This window comes from Grammomys surdaster, unplaced genomic scaffold (genome assembly GCF_004785775.1).
Source record: "Grammomys surdaster isolate TR1022 unplaced genomic scaffold, NIH_TR_1.0 146, whole genome shotgun sequence".
Taxonomy (NCBI): domain Eukaryota; kingdom Metazoa; phylum Chordata; class Mammalia; order Rodentia; family Muridae; genus Grammomys; species Grammomys surdaster.
The window spans coordinates 6,643,772-6,662,865 of NW_021604604.1; the positions used below are offsets into that span (position 1 = coordinate 6,643,772).

Genomic DNA, 19,094 nt, shown 5'->3' on the forward strand with positions numbered 1-19,094 from the left:
AATAATAATAATAAAGCCATTTAAAATATCAGAAGAAAGTAAAGTGAAAGAAATACTGACAATTCGTTATACTTAGTATGGAAAATGTTACACATGTGTAAAATTGAAAGGATATATCTCTGTTATAATAAATTATGTTAATTTTAAACAGTAATCTTGACTATTTGTCTACTATCAACTTGCTGGGTAAATTTCAGGGTACATTTCACTACCTCCAAATAATACCTGATACTGTTCAAAGTTTCAAAGAAATTTCTCTCTGAGTTAATTTGTTAGAGTAATGAAGCTTTCTCTTAAATATTTGACTGTGGTATATTATGGGGACAAGAAAAAATTTCATTAGTAAAATATATAGATCATAAAAGTAAAATATTTGTGAATCTTTTAGTTCAGCTATTTATAATATAAGGGGAAATCCTGTATGGGAGCTGATGGGAACATCCTATTTAATGTCTATATACTGGGTTCTAATAAGAATAGATTATAAATATGTAGTTGGCATTCATGAAACCCACATGGACCATTTCTCTGATAGTCATACACAGTTGAGTATAGCGTACGTCTTCTTCACGTGGTTCTTAGTGCCTAGTGATATTTAAATTTGAAAAAAGTCTAGAGATAACACAACAGTAAAACAAAATGCATCGCTCAAGACCCATGGTCTACATATCATCCACTTAAGTATTATATTTAACTCCTCAAATATTCATAATTCATATTAGCATTTTATTAATTCATTTACTTATGTTGTCAGATAGCACAGGTTCCCCTCAAAATTGTCATTCTACTGCAATAGTCTCCATAGGCATAGAATTATGTATAGGCACATTAGCATTGTTTTAAATACTCTACAAATGAAAACACTTCCTCCAAACAAATTTCCCAACTTATTTTTGTTTCAACACAGACCTGTGTATTCTCCTATCATTTTGAGAACACTCTATAAATATAAACATATAACTTTATAAATATTTACATGAAAATAATGTAAATAACTATATGTGTGAATTTTGATGGGATATACTTGACAGGATATTTTCTTGATAATTTTCAACTACAAGGTTAGGAAGCATTAATCCTGTGTCTACTGTTGAGTAGGGAAAACTCTGTACATTTCCCGAGCTCCCTGTCCACACAACAGCAGCTTCAACTGTCCCTTCTCCACCTCAGTTTTCTATGTCTAGGAATCTCACAAGTCTAGGTACCTCATCAAGTGGGGACCACATAAAATTGACTCCTCTAAGTCTGACTTTTTTCACTTTGCAGAGTATGCCTGTGCTGAATGTGTCTCAAAATTAATACATTTTATATGACAGTTGCTTAGGAATCTGCTTACTGTCTTAGCATGTGTTTAGCACACATCATATTTCAATAAATTTTATAGAAAATTTTAGAATATTTAATATAAATGAAAGAGAGAATAAAAGGAAGATGAAGGGGAAGAGAAAGGAAGAGGAAGGTAAAGAAAGAGGAAGAAAGCAAAAGAAAGAAAGGCAGGGAAAGGGAAAGGAGAGAAGTTAAGCGGAGGGAAGAAGGTAACAGAGATGGACATGTTTCTCACCTGTCACAATAAATATCTTTTCCCGTACTCATATGATACTATAGTTAAATATGTATAGAAGCATATTGATTCATAATAGATTTAACAAATCTATTTAAGATGATTTGTTACATGTATATATTGCAAGGTGCTTATGATAAACAAGGTAGATAACACATATGCCTCTTTCCTAATTGTCATTTGTGAAACTATATAAGTATTAAGAACATGCCAATCTACTCTTATTATTCTTTTGGTGAAATTCAGGTCACCACTATCATTAGGTGTAGTGGCCCTTCTGTAACGGGATCATCTTATTGATGAGATCTGTGGCCTATCTCTGAACCCTCGGGAACACTTGTCTCCGTGATTCTCTCAGAATGACTCATTCCATTTCATGTACAGTTGCAGTCACACACTATACACTTTCCTATTCTGTCTCCTTTCTCTTAGCAGAGCCCTCTCTTGTTATGCATATTAGCTATTCCTTTGTTTTTATTCCTCAGTAAACTTTATACAAATCTCACATTATTTTAAATCTATTTATTCATTGACAGTGGATTAAATTGTTTTATTATGGCTATTATGCATGAGGTTACAATGAATATGGGATGCAAATACAATGGAATATTCCCTGTGTTTGTTTTATACAAGATAGCAATGAATGAAAAACCTCTGCTCTGTACTATGATTGCACTTTTAGGTGTTGTAAATAATGAGGGCTTGAAGGCCTCTTTTGTGGGAGACCGCTAAGTCCTTTGCCTTAAGTTTTTCCATTGTTTTTAATATACCATGTGTTATTATCTGAGCTGTCTTCATTTTTAGAAACATCTTTGTAAGGCAGTTCACAAAGCCATGCTACAATGCATCATTTGGTTCTATAGGGCTTGTATTGTGCCCGAAGTTCTATCTCTTTGAATCAGTTCCAGGATGAATCTGCTGTTAATGTCCACAGTATACATGCCAAAAGCAAAACACCAGCAAACTCAATGGTGCTTTCCACATACCTGCTGCTTACTCAAGATGAAGAATCTCTAACTATTCCCTGAGAAGCAGTTGAAGGGAAGACTCTGTAGTTACCTGGCTTTCTCTTTTCATTCCATCACTCCTGCCTCTTCCTATGGGATGGTGCCATTGACATTCAAAGTGGCTCTTTTTCCTCAGATTACCTGTTCTGGGGAAACTCTAATCAATCTCCTATGGGAGTCTATATCCAGCCCAGTTGATAATGAAGAACTAACAATGTATCCATAAAAATATTTACACAAGATAATCAGTTTGACATGTATGAATATGTATGTATGTGTGTGTGTATATGTGTGTGCATAATATGACTATTTATGGCATATCATTCTGTCAAGTGAATCTCAACCAAGCATGACAAATTTTTATTAAACTAATGAGCTTAAAATATTTCAAAAAATTAAGGCTAGTTAGTAGCAGTATTTGTTGATAAGAATGGAGATTTGTCCTTCTATTAAACCAAAGGAACTACCAGAATAGTCTGAGATGGGTTACATTAGAAAAATTATAGACAAATTTTTCATGACATGTCAATAAACAAAAAATTACAAAATTAAAAGATCATCTAATGTTCCAGGGATGCATTTGATTTAGGACTCCCTGTAAAGTGTTGGGGTGGCAAAGGATCATTTACCACAGGGGGGGAAAAATTCTCTCAGTCTTTGAAATTAAAAATAATAGGAGCTTTTAAGAAATTTGTGTTTCTTAAGAAGAAATGAATTAAGTTATGTATAAAAATATTTAAGTAAAACATAGAAATGACTTTCACATACATTAGAGGAGATAAATTCTCTTTATTCTCTTTGAATGGAAAAGAAAGGTAAGTATAAACCCCACTGAGATCACACTGGTTAGATTATATGCTTAAAGCAAGTTGCTGGAGGTATTAATTGGACTTCTGTATATAATCAGGCCCACCTGGGAGTATTCTTTTGTATTCCCATTTTCTTCTCCTGATATCCCCAATGCTTTTAATAAAGTCTTCACTAGAACACCAAGAAAAGCATGCTGTGCAAAGATTTTTGCATTACAGTGTGGCATTTCTCTTATTGCAATATTTCCCCCTACATAACCAAATATCTCATGAGTATAAAACATTACAGAAAAATAAATTTCAAAATTTAATATGTTTTTAAAAGCCCCTTATTTGTGATACAGAAAAGAGATTCATTTATTGGTTTAGAACTCACGATTTCTAAAAACATCTCATGAATTTAGTTCATGGGATCTTAGTTGCTAAGCAACCTAATATGAGAACTGTCATGTGGTTTCTAATGTAAATTCCATTTGCATTGAAGTATGATGAGGTTTCAATCATTGCAGGATCTCTCCTGTCAGAAATACTTCATAAAAGGCCTGGAGGGAAGGTGTTGCCCAAGTGTGGCCTTCCTGAAGATGACAGATGGTTGGAGGTGGCTTCTACAGTCACCATGGCTGGGGAGGGTAATCAGTGACACCCTGTGTCCTTCTTATTCTCCCTCATCAGTTTCCAAGATAATTACTTATAGGGGAAAACAACATATTTAACTTTGTGTAACCATTCTAGAATATATGAATGAAGAAAGTTACCACGATTTTTCTCACAGTCTTTTTCTTCTTTAATGTATAATGTGTGCATACATGCACATCTATACACCCACATATTCACAAACAATACAAGCACACACATAACATCAATAATAACAATTCACTTGAAGAACAAAGCAGAGTGTGTAGTAATTTTAGCAGCGAACAACAAGAATTAAATTCACAGAGAAGTCATCAAAGGGATATTCCAATAAGAGTTTCAGAGTGAGAACACACTTTCATGTTAGCTCAAAGAAATTTAGATGTCCCCCAAGGTTGCCTAAGACCCTAAAGTCCCACAGTCATGAATGAAAATAGATAAACAATTCCAGTAGGAGTTGACTTACCACAAGCCTCAGAGTCTTCATCAATACCATTGGAGTGGTCCATTCCAGAGTTGCAGACTGAAGAGTGGGTAAGACACTGCCCACTGGAATGAATGTATTCATTTACAGAACAAAGCTGCTGGGAGTGGGTCTGCCCACAGTTGTAGACTAATAGCTGATCAATCCCAATAAAACTTTTCTCACTCAAAACTGTGCCTTCAAAAACAACCTTTATGAAAAAAATATGATGAATTTATACTCATAAAATACAAAAAGGGGGAAAATTGAAGAAGGATCATTGAGAAAAACACTCTTAAATATAGGCAAATGCAACTAATAACAAAGTCACTGTTTGACAAATCTGATCTACATTTCTAAGGTTGATAAGCACATTGAGTCCATGAAGGTTTCTGAGAAGCCAATCAAGTAGAAACAAAGATCCATGAAACCATGCATATGCCCATACAACTTTTACTGCAAACCTGTTATTCAAGTATCATCTTTAGAGTCCACTTTCCTTTATTTTCCAGCAGAAAACATTATTAACTCTATAGAGCTCTAACTGTATCTGTTTTATAAAACTACTAAAATTAATGCATTCAAACTTATAGGGAAATATCAGGAAAGGACAAGATGCATAATTTAGAATTAAAGATTTGAAAAGAATGAGCACTAAAAAATTATACCCACAGAAAAGAGTTTTCTAAAAGCAATGTATCTCTAATCACTAATTAAAGGGACAAATCTCATTTTGTTTAATTGATCTCCTGGCTTCTTTGGAGATACACAATGTAAGTAAGTGGCTCCTTCTTTCATTGCCAGCTGATAGCAGAATGAAGCCAATGCATTAAGGAGTCCCCAATGTTCTACCAAGAACAATGGTTAATGAACTGCAAGAGGATGTAGCACAAACAGCTCACTGAATGGCAACCAATTTCCCTCTGTCCAATTCAGTAGCCACTAGCTACTCATGAGTAATTTAAGTGGATTGAAATCAGATGAGAATCCAATTTCCGAGTCACATTAGCTCTGCTTCAAGTGCTCAGTGTGCTTACAGGTATTGACACAGGCTATGCAGCAAGGTCTTTGGAACTGTAGAATTCTCTTTTGGATGAAAGAAAGAGGCTTCAAAGACTCAGGAAGTAAACCTCACAAGTCTGTGAGAGCCAACACAAGATCCACAAGATTATAAAACCCTCTTTTCATGAGATTATAAAATCAGTGACCAGCTGCCAGGGTGAAGAGACTCTTACTGGCAGAGTGGCCTGTGAGAGCTATTCGGCCTGCCAGTCCTGGAGACCACTCTCACATTCAAGATTTCGTGTGCTCTCACCTACCCTGGCTTGGCTTTGGGGTATGCAGGCTGGCTGCATTTGAGATATCCTTACTCCTGTGAGTCAGCTTTCCTCCACATTCTTTTCTTTAAAAATAATTACTTATTTATTTTATGCATGTGAATATACCATCTCTCTTCAGATACACCAGAAGAGGGCATCAGGTCCCATTACAATTGGTTGTAAGCCACCATGTGGTTTCTGGAAATTAAACTCAGGACCTCTAGAAGAACAGCCAGTGCTATTACCCACTGAGCCATCTCTCCAGCCCTTCCCCTCCACATTCTTCTAAATCAGTCCAATTAATCTGTCAAGTTTACTTTGATGAAATCTTTACCGGTCTCTCCTGTCATTGGTACAGGTTCCTTCTAGGAAAAAGTAGGTTTTTCTTCCCAGGAAAAGTCACACAACAAAAGAGAATTTCTCTATTACTCTAGAGAATCTCTACTACTATTTCAATAGAACATTACTGAACTTTATATAAAAGATCTATGAAAATAAAAGTAATACAGATAGACCCAATTCAGCCTCACCCAATTTAGGTTTTCTGCATATATGTTTATATTTGCAAAACCAAAAAAAAAGATACACATTTCTTATTTCAGATGCAGATATTTGCACCCAAACAATGCACAAAAGCTGCTGACCCCTGTGGTTGAATTAGGGAAAGGCTAAAATAAACTGAGGAGGGCAACCCTGTAGGAGGACCAGCAGTCTCGATTAATCTCGACCCCTCAAGATCTCTGAAACACTGGACCGCCTAAAAGGCAGCATACACCAGCTGATATGAGACCCCCAACACATATACAGCAGAGGACTGCCAGGTCTGTGTTCAATGAGAGATGATGCACCTAACCCTCAATAGACTGGAGGCTCCAGGGAGTTTAGAGTTCAGATGGGGTGGAGGGTGGGGGCTGGGAACAGCCTCATGGAGACAAGGGTGTGGTTGGAGGCATGGAATGTGGAACAGTCAGAAAAGTAGATGGGGGGGCAAAATAAAATCTGGAGTGTAAATAAATAAATAAATAAATATTAAAAAACTATTTTTGATCAAATATCAGATGGCAAATATATTTTAGGTTTTGCTTCAGAATATAATACTCATTTCAAATCCCATATGATGGAAAAAGTATTCACACAGTTACGTCATTCATCCATAATCAATAGTGCATGTGTACATACATTATTGGGCCAACAGCTGTGTCTTTTCAGAGCACCAAGAGATCAGACGATTCATTTCAGCCTTCAAAATTAATGAGTTTAAACTTTGATCTCCAAATACTATTTCAAATTCATATTTTAGTTTCATCTGCTATGCACATAGAAATTTAAACTCCAAAATACATTGTCTTTAAATTTTGCTTTATTTTATCTTTCTGCCAAATCCAAAGACCAATTCTGCTGTGTAGAAAAAATAAACTTACTGAGTATGCCCTCCAGAAGCTGTAAATATCAACTTATAAAATGTTACACTAGTATCAAGATGTTAACCCAAAAGAGTGTAATGTAAACCTCAACATCTAAGACTGATATAAAAAATACTATTCTTCAAAGCTTCTAGACTCAGAGCATATGCAGTTGTAAAGGTCTACATGGTTATTCAACCTCGCTTGAGGAGAGGTGTATAAATACAGTAAGACCATAAAACAAAGCTGGATTTGTTCATCACGCATACAGCCAATCTTTTAGACTCACACTCTTAACATGAGCCTATAGATTACATACAACACAGAATCGCATCAGTTTGATAAAGAGATCATCTTTGAACCCTTCTATATATTTCAGGTGTATTATGGTATAGATAGTAGTTTACTATCTACCTGCATCATGGTGGAAATTGTGTGCCTGGGGCAATGCTGGGAGCTAGAAAGCACAATGCAAGAGTAGATACAGAATGGAAAAGGCTTAAGCAAGAGTGGTCCCTCTTAGCATTTCCTCTGCTCACAGAAAACTTGCCCTGTTAAGGACCAAACGTAATAAAAATAAAATCTATCTCCAAAGATACAAGTCCTTTTCTAAATTAAATTTAGCAATGAATGATAAGTTATCTATTAACAAAGTAAACATTTAAGTTCTAACAAAATTTTATTTGCTTTTATACCTTAAATGTCTTCAGGTCTTCTGGTATTAACACATCTGCTTTCACCCATGTGCTGTAATTTGATGTATTGAATGTCCAAGTCCTTTTCTCTTCCTTTGATTTGAAATAGAAATATGTTACTAATTTCCAGAATTCTACTCTTCTGTTTACATTCATGCTTCCCTAACTATGCTTTGGTGAGATTTAGGTATCTTTATGCTATTAACTCATAAGAAATGAAAAGTGCTGTAGGTAATAATGAGGTAAAAAATACTTTTGTAGGAAAAAAATAAAGAAGTAATCATATCTGTAGGATAAAAACTATAAACAATATGCTTGACTTTCACCAAAATGCCCAACAGTAGGAATATGGACCCTGTAGAGACCACCTCCAGTAGCCAGACAGAATCCCTATTGGAGATATTGCAGTTCAACAAACCTACCCACCTACAAAACTTTTGATCCAAAATTGGCTCTGTGTAAACATTTCAACTTATTAACTCATGTTAATTGCACACAATATCAGGACTTGGTATGAAATTTTCATATATGCACACAGAAGACACTCACCACATCCAATACATATCTTCCTTTTTTTCCTTTGCTAAGAGAAAATAAGCAATTGCATTTTTTGAAATAAAACTTCAAAAAAAACAACTGGTAGAATTGCTAACTTAAACCTGCTCTGATTACATTGTGCAACAATACTGTGAAACCTCACAAAAGGCTCAATAAAATACATAGATGCATATGCAGAACCATCTTGTTTTTTTACTTATGAGAGAATTGATTCTAATTCCTACACAATGCCATTATTGTCTGAAGTTTATATTCATATATTTGACACCTGCCAATTTTGTCTAAAAACCATCTGCCCTTAGACTGTTATAATGATCATTTATTTTAGCAACGAGAAGCAAATTATTACTATGTGTTTTGACCTAAGATCTTGAGACAAAGTCTATCCTATGCTGCATATCAGAGCTAATAATACTGATCACTGTGAACTAGGACCATGCTTCCATACGTTGAGTTAATTCTATGCTGCTTCAGATATTAGCAAGAATTCAAGATATTTCGATGTTTCTCTGCAGAAAATAAACCAGATTGTTCATGATATAGGGAACCATAATTTTTCATGAAATCCTCTAGTGCAGATATGGGGCTGACAGAATTGGCTTAGGCTGAGCTCTGCCAGCCTTGTTTGCTTCCAGTATGAAATGAAAAATCAAAAACAAAATCAAAAAACAGTTAACATCTACTTCTTAAATCTTATGATAGGAGGCAAGTGCTCCCAGACTTTAGGCTTCTCCCTCCATGCTCAGTTTTACACATCTCATCCATGTCCAAGACTTTCTTAAAAAGCAGTGTACCCTCTGCTGTTTCCCCCAGATTCACAAGCCTCAAATATTTAAGAACATCTTTTAGAGACAATAAAATATATTTTTTTGTCCTTTTTCATTCTTACTAATTCCTCAGATTTTCACAGGACAAAGACACTTACTATGTGGTGAGAGTTGAGTGCTTGCATGTCACACTAAAATGATTTAGTTATAAGAAATTAAGACCTACGGCAAATTTCCTCACTAATTATTTCCACATAACTTCACTTACTTAGCATGAGCACACTTCTACAAATGCTTTTAGTGACAGTGTACGGCGAATTACACCCACTGATTCCTCCGATGATCATCTTAGAAAAAATAATTTAAAACAATTTGCCTTCCACAGAGTGACTAATTGATTTTCATCTATTTGAAGATAAATTAATTCAGTTTTATAAAATAAATTGAGCAGAATTCTTTCAAAATTTGTATGCTTTTCCATACACTAACTTAATGGTATATTATCAATGTGATTGAAATTTTTCTGTCTGAAAACACTAGTAATTATAAAGAAAAATAAGTGAACAGAGGTCAATACTAAAAAATAATAAATAAATAAATAAATAAATAAATAAAATAAATAAAATAAGAAACTCTCATTTTTGGAAGGGTTCTCAAGTATGTCCTAATTTCTTGTTATCTTATAAACCAATCATTAAAACATTGACTGATCAAAAATTTTAAGAGCTGGTTGCTATTCCAGATTAGGTTCAAAATGATGACTTACCTTTTTTTTCCTTTCCAATTTTATTTATTACTTTATTAGAATTTTTAATTTACACTTTAGATGACATTCCTTTTCCCCATACTATTCATTACTACTCTTCTCAGAGATGCTAGCTTCTCCTTCCCACTCATAGTGAATAAATCAGATATATCACCTCAAATTTGGCCTTTTAAAACTTCTTTAAAATATATACTACAAAAAAATAATGGAACTTGAAAAGTATGTTCTCTCAATAGAAATTGTTATATCCCTAAAAACTGTATCATACAAGAACATCAACACTTTGTAAGACACTACATTCTGATCCAACATTTAGATGCAAAATATTTGATGGTGGAAATTTAAAATATCATGTAAAAGTTACAAGTCCATTTTCCGTTAACTATAACATATTAGCACTAAAAATCTCGAGAAGGAATGTGTTGCTATGACCATCATTTTTATAGATGGAGAAAGAAGTTCTAGAAACTACCTAACTAGACAATGTAAACAGGAACTGGATTCCCAGAATGAAGAACTCCTTTGTTTGAAGAAGATAAATAGTGGTTTTTGCATCAAGACATATTTGAAAGACAGTTGAGAGTCTTTATTTCTTATTGGATGTTTTATTTACATTTCCTATGTTATCCCCTTACCCCATCCCCCACCCACCCAGGAACCCCCTATCCCCTCACCCCTCCTCCTTCTTCTCTGTGGATGTAACCTCTATCTACCCCCCCAACTCTGACCTCCCCACCCTCAAAACTCCCACCCTCTGGGGTGTCCAGCCTTCATGAGGTCAAGGTTCTCTTCTTCCACCTATGTCCAGCAGGGCCCTCCACTCTTACGTACTCAGCTGAAGCCCTGGATCCCTCCCTAAGTGCTCCCAGGCTGGTGGTTTAGACCCTGGGAACTGAGAGTCTTAAGTGTGGGATGAAGCATCACTTACGACTTAAATGTAGTCTGAGACAGACTGATTTCTGGTTGAGCTAGGTTTGAAACCCCAGTGACCTTGAAGCGTCCCCTGCAAGGGATAGTAGGTATTTTGCCACACTCTTGGACACCAGACTCCTGACATGACGTCTCCATAGATTTGTGTCTTTCAGTCACATAAGGGCAACGCTCCTACTAGCCACTCCACAGGTAGAAGCCATGACCACAGGTCACATAGCCTCAAGATAAATCTCCATTTTAATGAGATACCTAAAGGCTAGAAGGGCTTAGCCAATTAAGCTTTCCTTTCCAGACCCTCCTCCCTGCAAAAGGTATTTAACCTCAGGCCCACCTTGATAAATGAGGGTATGAAGGTACGGTTTCTCGTCTACTTTCGGCCATGACAATAAACATCTTAAAACTATGGACTGTTTCTTTTCATCGGTATTCGCCTGGGGAACAATAAAACAGGCCTTTGCCTACAGAGCCGCAGTCTAATCTCCCGCAGAAGACCACCAACCCAAACCAGTCACCCGGGACCAAGCCAACGGAGGGGACCTCAGCGACAAGCCAAGAACTCTCATCCCCGTGGGATGAGAAGCTGAAGCTTCTCCTCCCCTCTCTCCCTTTCCCCTTCGGCAGTGGGCCAGTCCAGCCCATGGGCCCCCACTTTGCGCTCAACTCTTCAGCAGCTTGCAGAGGTGCCTGGGTGTCCAACAGCCTGAGAACCAAATGGTCCCAGGCTGCTCTACAGGCCCGGGGAACCCCCTCCCTGCTCTAAGGTAGCTTCAGTGGCCCCTGGGGTCTCAGATTGGTCTCCCCACGCTTGCAGTGGGTCTCGAGGCTTCACATAGCCAAACACCTACCTAGTGCCTGTGTGAGATGAGTGCAGTCAAACTCCCCTGTCTCACCTGCCAGAGCAGCCCTCCTGTGGCAGGGCAGATGCGAGACCCACTTTAACCTAACATCTCGTTGGATGTGTCAATAAGTATTAATAAATTATTTACCATCCAATATAATGGGACCATAGTTTTAAAGCATTTGTAGCCATAATATGAACTTAATATGACCATTCTAGAAGTTTTCACTATTCCCTGGTCAAAGGAAAAAAAAATTGAAAAACTGAAACATTACTGAAGCTTGAATGGTGGAATAGCACATACAGATTAAACCTAATGGTTTGGGGATTATGAGGTATTGTTTGCATAGTTTTTTTCCATGTATAAGGAAAGTTGCTAATGTTACAGAATAAGCTAATTTATGCCAATTTCCCAAAAAGGCAATTTAATTGACTAAAATATATTGAAGAAATATAGTAATACTGGATACCAACTATTACTGCAAATATGTCTCAGTGACACATTAAAGAAGGAACCATGTAAGCTGCCAATGGAGAAAAGTCATCAATAGTCATGTCCAACTATAATGCCAATGAACCATAATGACCAGAATGGTAGGATATTCTAAAAGATGCAATAGTGGTACTTATGTCCTAGGTGTAACCAACAATCACCTATCTGTTCTTCAGGCTATTGTAATAGGACATAACTCGTGCCTGGCTCTATAAATTTAGCCAAGTACCCATGTTGTCCTTAAACAGTATAATCTCTAACTGTATCCTAAATACATATCCTTACATACATATAAAGGTGCAGATCTTACCTCTCATCAAAGAGGCTTCTTTTTTCAATAGAAAGAGATCATTACAAAAATCCACATTGTACAAAAAGCAAAGATCAAATGGCCATGTGGTACCTGTCGTCAATTAATACATTTACAACGCAAACCATACACCTAAGACGTATGGAACATTAAGGAAGACAGTGGAGAATGACTGTAAGAGCTAGAGTTAGAAATTGTTTTAAATAATGAAAAAACATATATGAAGAGAAATATACACAAAAGAGCTAGACAATCAAGCATTTGCTGTGATACACTCTCTTTAAAAAAAAAAACATGAAGTCGTTTTGGAGAAAAAGATGGGCTGAGTGGCAGTTGGATGAATATGATGTGTGTGTGTGTGTGTGTGTGTGTGTGTGTATGTGTGTATGTGTGTGTGTATGTGTGTGTATGTGTGTGTGTATGTGTGTGTGTATATGTGTGTGTGTATGTGTGTGTATGTGTGTGTATATGTGTGTGTGTGTATGTGTGTGTGTGTATGTGTGTGTATGTGTGTGTGTGTATGTGTGTGTATGTGTGTGTATGTGTGTGTGTGTGTGTATGTGTATGAGTTTCTCTAAGGACTAATGAAAGTATTATATTTTAAAAAGAATACTAGTAACATCTTATCGCAGTAACAAAGAAAAACACTCTGCCATATATTGTAACAGCACCTATACAATTTAATGTTTTAGAATTCTGAAAATATTTCTGCAAGGAGCAAACAGAAGGACAAAGACCAGATATGATGAGAACAGTACAAAAAGCAAGGCAAAGGTTAAGAAAAATGGATTCCTCCTCCATCCTCAAAAATTCTTCTAAAAAGCATTCTTATCTTTCAGGATTAATTATCTTGACACATCAAAGTTCAGAAGGGAAAAGAACAGGATAAAATGCTGCTGACAGCATTTCTGTGTCACCAGACAAGCCTATGTGACAAATATGCTTTTCTCATCCATGAGTCAGGCTAAAACTATGAGGAAATTTCAACTGGGTTTATCCAAAGCATCCTGAAACAAAGGAAACTCATTTACATAATCGTATTGACTCTCCAATGTTGGATTTTCTGACATGTTTCCTATTTTTAGATGATTGTAATTGTTCCCTGTGATTTTTTTATTCCTATCAATAAGTATGCTCTCCATAACAATTGAGATTTTTAGAGTATATCATGGAAATATGAGTTGTAGCTAATTACATTCCTTTAGATTGGAAAGCTACAAATTTGTTTCACGCACTGGGATAAACATAATGTTCATTCTATATAGCAGCATGCATTTTGATTCAACACAGTTTAATTCAAATCAAACTTAATTTAACTCATTTATGTTTACTCGGTAATTATAAGTCCTCAAAACTGTATTTACTGATTAGAACAAAGAATTTATTTTCATCATGCTTATGTTTTTAATGTGTAGATATAAAATCTCACATAGATTATATCAGAACTCTAACACAAAGTTAACAAAGTATAATCGCAAATATTGCATTTCTATTAGATCCCCTGTGTCTTAAATGATTGCTAAGCTTTTGAAAAATTAGCTTTTGCTAATTTTTATGTATATGTCACAAGTATTTTTAAGTTGATAGTATTTGATTTCTCAAAATTTATTAAAATGTATAATAAGACTAGAAAAAAGAATATCTAAATCTAGTGCTGTATAAATAGTTCAATGATTAATCAGAGTACTTGCAACAAATCCTATTGAGAATATAGTTGAGAAAATTATTGGGAGAGAGTCTTGCCATTATTAGAGAAAGAGAGTATGCAAGAAAACCAAAGACCCCTAACAGTCTCAGATTTTGTGTTGCTACTGACACCGTCTAACTCACATAGCATACTCTAAGGACACACACTCACATTAAGTGACTAGTTTATGTTCTGGATCTTCACCATTATTAAATTTTATCATTGTTCCTGAGATAGAACCTCCTTAGAGGAACGTTCCCTGCTCCCTCCCATATTTTCCTCTTTGTCAGCTTGAGGAAATTGCAGCCTGCACACCAGAATGCATGACAGCAATTAAATGAACCACTGAGACCAGACCATGGAACTAGGAGTTACACAGATCCCTGAAAGGCAGACAAATAGGGAAAGAAGCCACAGCTGGATAAGAGAGATGGCACATTTTCTGACTTTTTCACCTTTATGACTTGAGACTAAGCCCTGGCAGAACTTTTCTTTCCTTGTAACCCCACCCCATCCTCCAGCAGCTGACCAGTCTAGACTGGTCAAATAAGTTCAAATCTTGAGCTCAACCTCTGTACCCAATGTTGTGGGCTTATCAGCTCCCCTTTCTTTGTTTAATTGGATGAACACTAAACTGGAGAAAGAAGACCCTCTTAAGGCCACAAACCACGCCCAAGCCCTCAAGGAATTGCTCCCTCTGTCTTGTAGAAGAATTTCTCAGTGTGCCCACATATGTGTGTTTCTTCATTTTTAGTAGAAGTAGTGTTCATCTATTGTAGACTAAAAAGAAAAGAAAGAAAGAAATACAGAAAGAAAGACAGAAAGAAAGACAGAAAGACAGAAATAAATAAAGAAAGAAAGAAAGAAAGAAGAAAAGAAAGAAAGAAAGAAAGAAAGAAAGAAAGAAAGAAAGGAAGACAGAAAGAAAGAAAGAAAGAAAGAAAGAAAGAAAGAAAGAAAGAAAGAAAGAAAGAAAGGAAGAAAGGAAGAAAGAAAGAAAACTTTATGCTCTTGCAGAAGTCCTGTGATTAGCTACCAATATCATGTAGAAGGAAAAGGGTTGATGACCATTTAACTCCAGCTACAGGGGACCCAACACCTCCACTGACTTCTGAAGGTATTGTACACATGTGGTGCACATGAATACAAGCAGACACACACGTACACATGAGTAAAAATAAACAGAATGTCTGAAGTCTATGAATGAGAACTAGAAAGACAAATGAATAAGGTCAGAAATGTCATGTATTCAATGGACTTTAATTCAACACTGTTTTTTCTTACCTTATCATTGTACAGTCTTACTCTCAAAACACTGTTTTCCATGGTGTAATAGAACTGAAGATGGCAGTTGCCACCCATGCAGTGACATACAGAGCTGTTTAAATATGCACTGCTCTCTATGGGTCCAGAAGTAGATGCATGACTGGCCCTCATCCATACAAAGTAACCTAAATGTAAAGATAAGAGAAGGAATTTAGGGAAAAAAATTGTGGGTGATAATTTTTTAACAAAAAATTTTTGGAGTTTTCAAAACCAGGCTTAAAGTATTTTTCTTTAAAGGCTAGGAAATGTAAAAATTCATTGTATCAACTACTGATAAGCTTTAATATCACATGTCAGTTCACTCCTGATTCCTCAAGTTAATGTTTAATGGAAATTTCAGTAATGGATTTTAATATTTCTATAAAAGAAATATGTGGATTAAAAATTTGACACCATTAAGTTAGTATACTATGCTGAGAACCAGCCTCAGTCCTTTTGGGGTTCTCATAAATGGGAGGATTGGAGCATCATGAAATCAGAGTCTCAGGCAAGGATGCAGGTGCAAGCTTACAGGTGACTCACTGCTGTTCTGAAGCTGTGCTTGGAGACAGCTTGAAGTTGATCTCTCTCTCTTTCTTCTCTCTCTCTCTCTCTCTCTCTCTCTCTCTCTCTCTCTCTCTTTCTCTCTCTGAGTTTGGTTACACACTTTCTTGCTATACAGTAATACATAATCAAAGGCCTTTTCATTATTTTTCTCAAGCTCATTATTTTTCCTGAAAACCCCCAGATAACTATGCCACCAGAAAGCACAATGCACACACAAAGTCAGTGTCTGCTAAAGAAAGTTATACATTAACTTTTAACTCCCTGAAAAACCTCTGAATCACAGGTCATCTGGGCATAAACTTGAGGTTACAGCATTAGCCTGAGCACAGAAAGGAGCTAAACAGGTCAAAGTAATATTCATATTTCTAATGTCTTAAATTTGCAGAATATCTCTTTATGACGCTCATCCAAATATCTATTTGTACATTGCTTTTCACACTCGTTTCCTGATGCTATGTTCATTTTTCTTGAAGCTTCCCCAGGGCCCCTTCATAAGTTCAAACTCTATCTCTTAGAACGTGCACTCTTATTTCCTTAGGCTACCAATGGGAGTGGGTCAAATCAGTGTGTTCCAATCTTTCCAGGAAGGTCAGTCCCAACAGCTTCCTCACAAGGTCCAAATCCTTCTATCCATCCTTCATCTTTTTATTATATATAGATCTTCCAGTTTCCCCTGATAATATTTCTGGATCAAATTTTCTATTATTAGATATGTCGCCTAGTGGAGGCTCTCACCATTGCTGACTAATCCATTTTGCCCAGCTATTTCTTTCTCTATCTTGTCCCTTGTATTCTTTATGGACATCCCTGTCCTTAGTGACCCAAGACCAGTGTTCCTTTCCCTTGGGGTCTTCAATTCTTTTAACTACTAAAGCTTCATGTTTCTCAAAAACATTTCCTGATTCTAATACTTCCTGGTACAACTCAATCATCATGAGTTGTATAAGATTTCCCAAAGAACAACTAAGGCTGTCCGCCTCCACATCCAAAACCCTTTGTCCCATTTTGCCTGGGATGACTGTTTGAATGGCCGTGACTATTATTGCTATAGACATTAAAGCCATTTCCTTCTTTAGTAATGCCCTCAATCCCTTTCCCAGAAAATTTTTTACCAACGTTGTGTTTGAGGAAGGATATGGTATAGAAAAAGGCCAAATAGACGAGCATACAAGAAACAGCAACACCAATTGTATACTAGAAATCCAGAGATGCATTATTCAGGTTGATGGAGCTCCCGCAGCCCAAACTGTATCATGCAGCCATGATGACAATCACGTTGCACCTGACATTTAAGGTGTGGATATGTGTGTGCCCATGTGTGTATGTATCTTCATGGTGTGAGTACATATATGTGCACAGATGGAGGTCAGAGGACAATATTAATCATCTTCCTCAGTCACTGTCCACCTTCTTTTATGAGACAGGATCTATTTTGAGACAGGACATAGGTCTTGTCAATTATGCAAGGCTTGCTAGGAAGAAGGTCTCAAAGAACTTCCTCTCTCAGTCCCCTGAGCAGCTTAATTACAAGCATGCCACCATACCTGGCTTTTTTTTTTTTTTGCATTGATCCTGGGGCCCAAAGGCAAGCACTTGACTGATGGAGCCATCTTGCTAGCCTAATATTTTCTTCTAAATGCCACAGAGCATTTTTCTTTTTACTCAAAAATGTATTATTTTCCTCTCAGATTTAGCATCTTTTATGTTATCCTTTTCTAGTTTTCACATAAAAATCTTGACAGTTTCAAGTATATAATTTAAAATGCTGTTTTTTTAAAGCCACACAGAAGGAATAGTTATTTATACTCTTATTAGCTACACCTATAGATTTTGTAGTAAACAAACACATGGACAATTTATTTTCACATATTTAAAACTAATTTGGACCGTTCTTGAGTCAATAATATTGATAACACAAAGAACAAAGACATTCCTGTTATCTATTTTACAAAAGTAATATATGAAACCATTTCTCTGAAGGTTAATAAATATTCCTATAGCTGTTTAAAAAAGTATATAAACTATCAAATAAAAAGTTGTGTATCAAGCATGGGCTATTTCGTTTTAGTTGTTGGTCACTGGGATCCCATATGAGGCTCCACATATTATAGGCTACAACTATTGCTCTCAGCAAACAGAGAAAACATAACAACAGATTTACCACAGAGATACAGAAATACCAGTAATGTCCATAAAGAGGGAAGCCTTAAATCTGCCTCAGTATTCTAGGGAGGTCCTGAACAGCTAAGCAATGCCATGGCAAAAATCACTAAGCAATGTGCAAGTGGAGAACAGAGGGAAACGAGGATAGACTGGAGGGGGATAAAGAAGAAAACCAACATTAATTGAACACAATTTCTGAAACACTTCTGATTTCTGAACCACATGTAAGGGGTTTGGAATTTGGTGCTCACATCAAGGTAGCAAGAAAACTATACATAAACTAAAAAGCAACAACTCTTAATGGCCATAGCAGAAGGCTGAGGTCAGAATCCAGCTTGTTTCCTGTAACAGCAGAGGAAATGGACACAGAGACTCCCAAGGTACCAAAGCCACACATTGCAACTGAGAAGATAGATAGTAGCCATTTTAAATGTCTTTGAATCATTCTGATGCATCCAACTTCCATCACTCCTGGCCTTCTACATTGGCAGTGTGTTGGAAGAACAGATTTAACTCTCTCTAGCCTTCCTGTCTGTCCTCATAAACAGACTGGTCAGCATCTCTGAAAATTGCAAAGTGAAGGTACAAACTCCATAGAAAACTGAGACTCAAACCATAGAAGTGTAGATATTTCCCCTGCTCTCATAGCATGCAACCACCTCAGAGCTCCTGTGTACTGGTATTACATGGCTCTATATTATTTAAAAACTAATATGCAAAGGATCCCAAAGGCAAAGAGTAAAATAAAGGTACTGAAACAAATTAGCTTCAGAAATGACCAGCTACTGCACATAGTAAGCTATCTAACAATGAGTGG

The 19,094-nt window shown here is 36.3% G+C and overlaps 1 protein-coding gene across 1 annotated transcript in view; it reads right to left on the bottom strand.

Annotated features, from left to right (window-relative positions):
- Positions 1-19,094, bottom strand: part of Malrd1 (MAM and LDL receptor class A domain containing 1) — a 639,509-nt gene that overhangs the window by 542,106 nt on the left and 78,309 nt on the right. The window contains exons 7-9 of the mRNA XM_028764924.1: positions 15,527-15,693; positions 7,891-7,983; positions 4,477-4,684 (exon numbers count right to left, since the gene is read on the bottom strand). Coding sequence (XP_028620757.1) covers positions 4,477-4,684; positions 7,891-7,983; positions 15,527-15,693 — 468 coding nt within the window. The remainder of the gene's footprint in view (positions 1-4,476; positions 4,685-7,890; positions 7,984-15,526; positions 15,694-19,094) is intronic.